Source organism: Pteropus vampyrus, unplaced genomic scaffold, assembly GCF_000151845.1.
Source record: "Pteropus vampyrus isolate Shadow unplaced genomic scaffold, Pvam_2.0 Scaffold40, whole genome shotgun sequence".
Classification (NCBI taxonomy): Eukaryota; Metazoa; Chordata; class Mammalia; order Chiroptera; family Pteropodidae; genus Pteropus; species Pteropus vampyrus.
This window is the reverse complement of record NW_011888821.1, coordinates 3966054-3968684: the sequence shown is the minus strand read 5'-3', so window position 1 is coordinate 3968684 and position 2631 is coordinate 3966054. Positions and strand designations below refer to the sequence as shown.

Below are 2631 nucleotides of genomic sequence, written 5' to 3'. Positions count from 1 at the left end.
CATCACCCTGGGGCACCTACTGGCTAGATAGGGGACAAGATTCTAGCCCCCAAAGGACCTGAATCTCTCCTTTGCTTCCTGGGAGCCCCACGAGCTTGGACAACTTCCTTCACCTCTTGGGACTTCAACTGTACCTTGGGATCATGCTTCCTGACACTGCCTACCCATGGGTCTGCTGGGAGCAGCACATGAAACTCTTTGAAAAATTTTAAAGCTGACAAAAGGATTCGATTTTTTTTTTTTTTAAATAATCAGGGATTCCTATCTGCTGTCCCTTCCCTGCAGTGGGGTCACCTGGTCACTCGCACCAGACACATTGAGGAGGTAGAAAAACAGAGAGGGGAAGGGAGAGAAAGGAACAAAGGGGAGACCCTTCTCTTTGTGCCTTAAGGGCAGGGTCTGAGATGTCAAAACCTGAGGTCAAGGGGAAGGTTCTAGGGTCTGTACTTACTCCAGATGCTGAAGGGAGGAAAAAGCCTCGAGGATCCTCACCAGTTTGGGGAAAGCTTGGGGGCCTAAGACGGGGCCCAGCCTAGGAAGCAAAGAGCAGAGGTAAGACCCTGAAATGGTCACGGCCCCTCAGTTGGGCCGAGGGTGAGGCAAAGACAGGGCGTGGAAGGCAGGTCTGTCTGAGGCCCCCTCCTCTTCCCTGCCTCCTCGGTGCCTTACCTCTTCCCAGATGGAACCCCAGTCCTTTCTGCTCTTTCAGATTTCATAAAGCACCCTCAAGTAGCCAGCTGGGGGCTCCCCAGTTTTTATCTCTGAGTGAGGGAGCCATTTCTCACTCCTGCCAACATCTACATGATCCTTCTCCTGCCCTAGCCTGGGAATGTGGTTCCCAAATGCTGGCCTGAGGCCACTACTGGTCCCTAGAAAGATGCTTTACTTAGCTACCATCACGTTTCAATAACAAATAGAACCCTTTCTTGCACACTTATTATGTGCCATGCACACCGAGTGTCTTTCATTCAGATTAGATCTCATTTCATCCTCACGATGGCTCTGAGCTAAGGGCACTTCTTATCCCCATTTTACAGGCGGGGAGATAGAGACACAGAAAGGTTAACTAACTCATACAAGGTCACATAGCCTGGATCAACCTTTAGATGAGACTTCAAGGGAATGAAAAAAAGAAAGACAACAGAGGGCTGATTTGTTTTTAAAATACATTTAAATGTACTCGATATAAAAAAAGAACTATCTTTTATTCTGAAATTATGTCCTTTGAAGTTTTTAACATTAAAATGTTCCATTTTGATAAAATGATGGCATCGGCAGTGGTTATTTTGTTTGAATGTACTTGATAAAAATTAAAAGATGGTAAATGCACATAGTCACTCAAATTCACTCTGAAATATGTTCAGTCTTTGAAATCCCAAAGTCTGGGAACCACTAGCCTCAGTGAAAGGTCACAAGATAAGAGTCTAAAATTTCAACTGAATCTGGGCTCTGTCATTTCTCTCCCCTGGGGTCTTTTGGGCAAATCCCTTCACCTCTGAATCGCAATCTCTTCAAATTTAGCCCTCATTTTATGAGACTGTTGGAAGGACTAAGGAATTCATTCATCAGATATTGACTGTTTGCCTACTGTGAGCCAAGGCTCATGGAGCCCATCACGAAGACAGTCGTGAATAAAACACAGAAATCCTTGCCTTCCTGGAACTGACATTCCAGTGGGCAAGACAGATCATCAAAGAAATTGGTAAACTGTCTGGAGTGGGAGATAATATGTGATATGGAGAAAAGCGAGTGGCGAGTGGGGTGGAATTTTACCTTTAAAAATGGGGGTTGGAAAAGCCCTTGCCCAATGAAAACTAGAAGTGAGGGCGTGGGCGGTGCAGATTTCTGGGAAGAGCATCCTGGGCCCGGGCTGCAGCCAATGCAGAGGCTCAGAGGCTGGATCATGCTTAGTAAGACTGAAAACCAGCAAGGAGACCCATGTGACTGGAGTGGAGTGAGCAAGGGAGAGAGGACAGGAGGTGAAGGTGAAGCAGAGAAGGATCCTGCCTCTCGACACTGTCCCTCGGGCTTCTGGGTGGCTGAGGAGTCAGACTCTACACGGTGCCTGGAACAGTGGCTGCCGGTCACACACCCCAAATAGTCCTTCCCTTCCTTCCTTCCTTCCTCAGAACTTTCTTGGGGCTTCTGGGCCTCCAGGTGGCTGGTCGCCTGTTCCACCCCACGGCTATTGTTCTATAGAGCACAGTTCCGACCTAGAACTAGGGGCTTTTTAAGCTGAAAATAATTCTGAGCCAGAGGGGCCCTCAGTGATTCTTTTCATACATTTCCTCTTTTCAGCAATATTTTTAACTCTGTACAAATCTGGCAACTTGTCTCTGTTCAAAACAAAAAATGCTACTTTTTCTGGGGTGCAGGGGAAGTGGTGATCGGGAAGAACAGATAGCTGGGGGGCCTTGGGCAAGTCACTTAACTTCACTGGGCCTCAGTTTCCTCATCTGTAAAATGGGGAGGATAACGATGCTCTTGAAATTAACGAGATCATGTACAAAATGCACTGAGTACTCTGTAGGTGTTTAATGGTTCCTTCCTGATCATTAGAAGACTAGATTCCCTAACAAGGACCGGACATGAATTTAGCTTCTTTCTTTGTTGGAGCAAGAGCCAGGCTGA

At 46.9% G+C, this 2631-nt stretch overlaps 1 protein-coding gene across 1 annotated transcript in view; it reads right to left on the bottom strand.

The window, feature by feature from the left end:
- LOC105290922 (class II major histocompatibility complex transactivator) overlaps positions 1-2631 on the bottom strand; it is a 34961-nt gene that overhangs the window by 5956 nt on the left and 26374 nt on the right. Inside the window, exons 15-16 of the mRNA XM_023529664.1 lie at positions 452-532; positions 165-172 (exon numbers count right to left, since the gene is read on the bottom strand). Coding sequence (XP_023385432.1) covers positions 165-172; positions 452-532 — 89 coding nt within the window. The remainder of the gene's footprint in view (positions 1-164; positions 173-451; positions 533-2631) is intronic.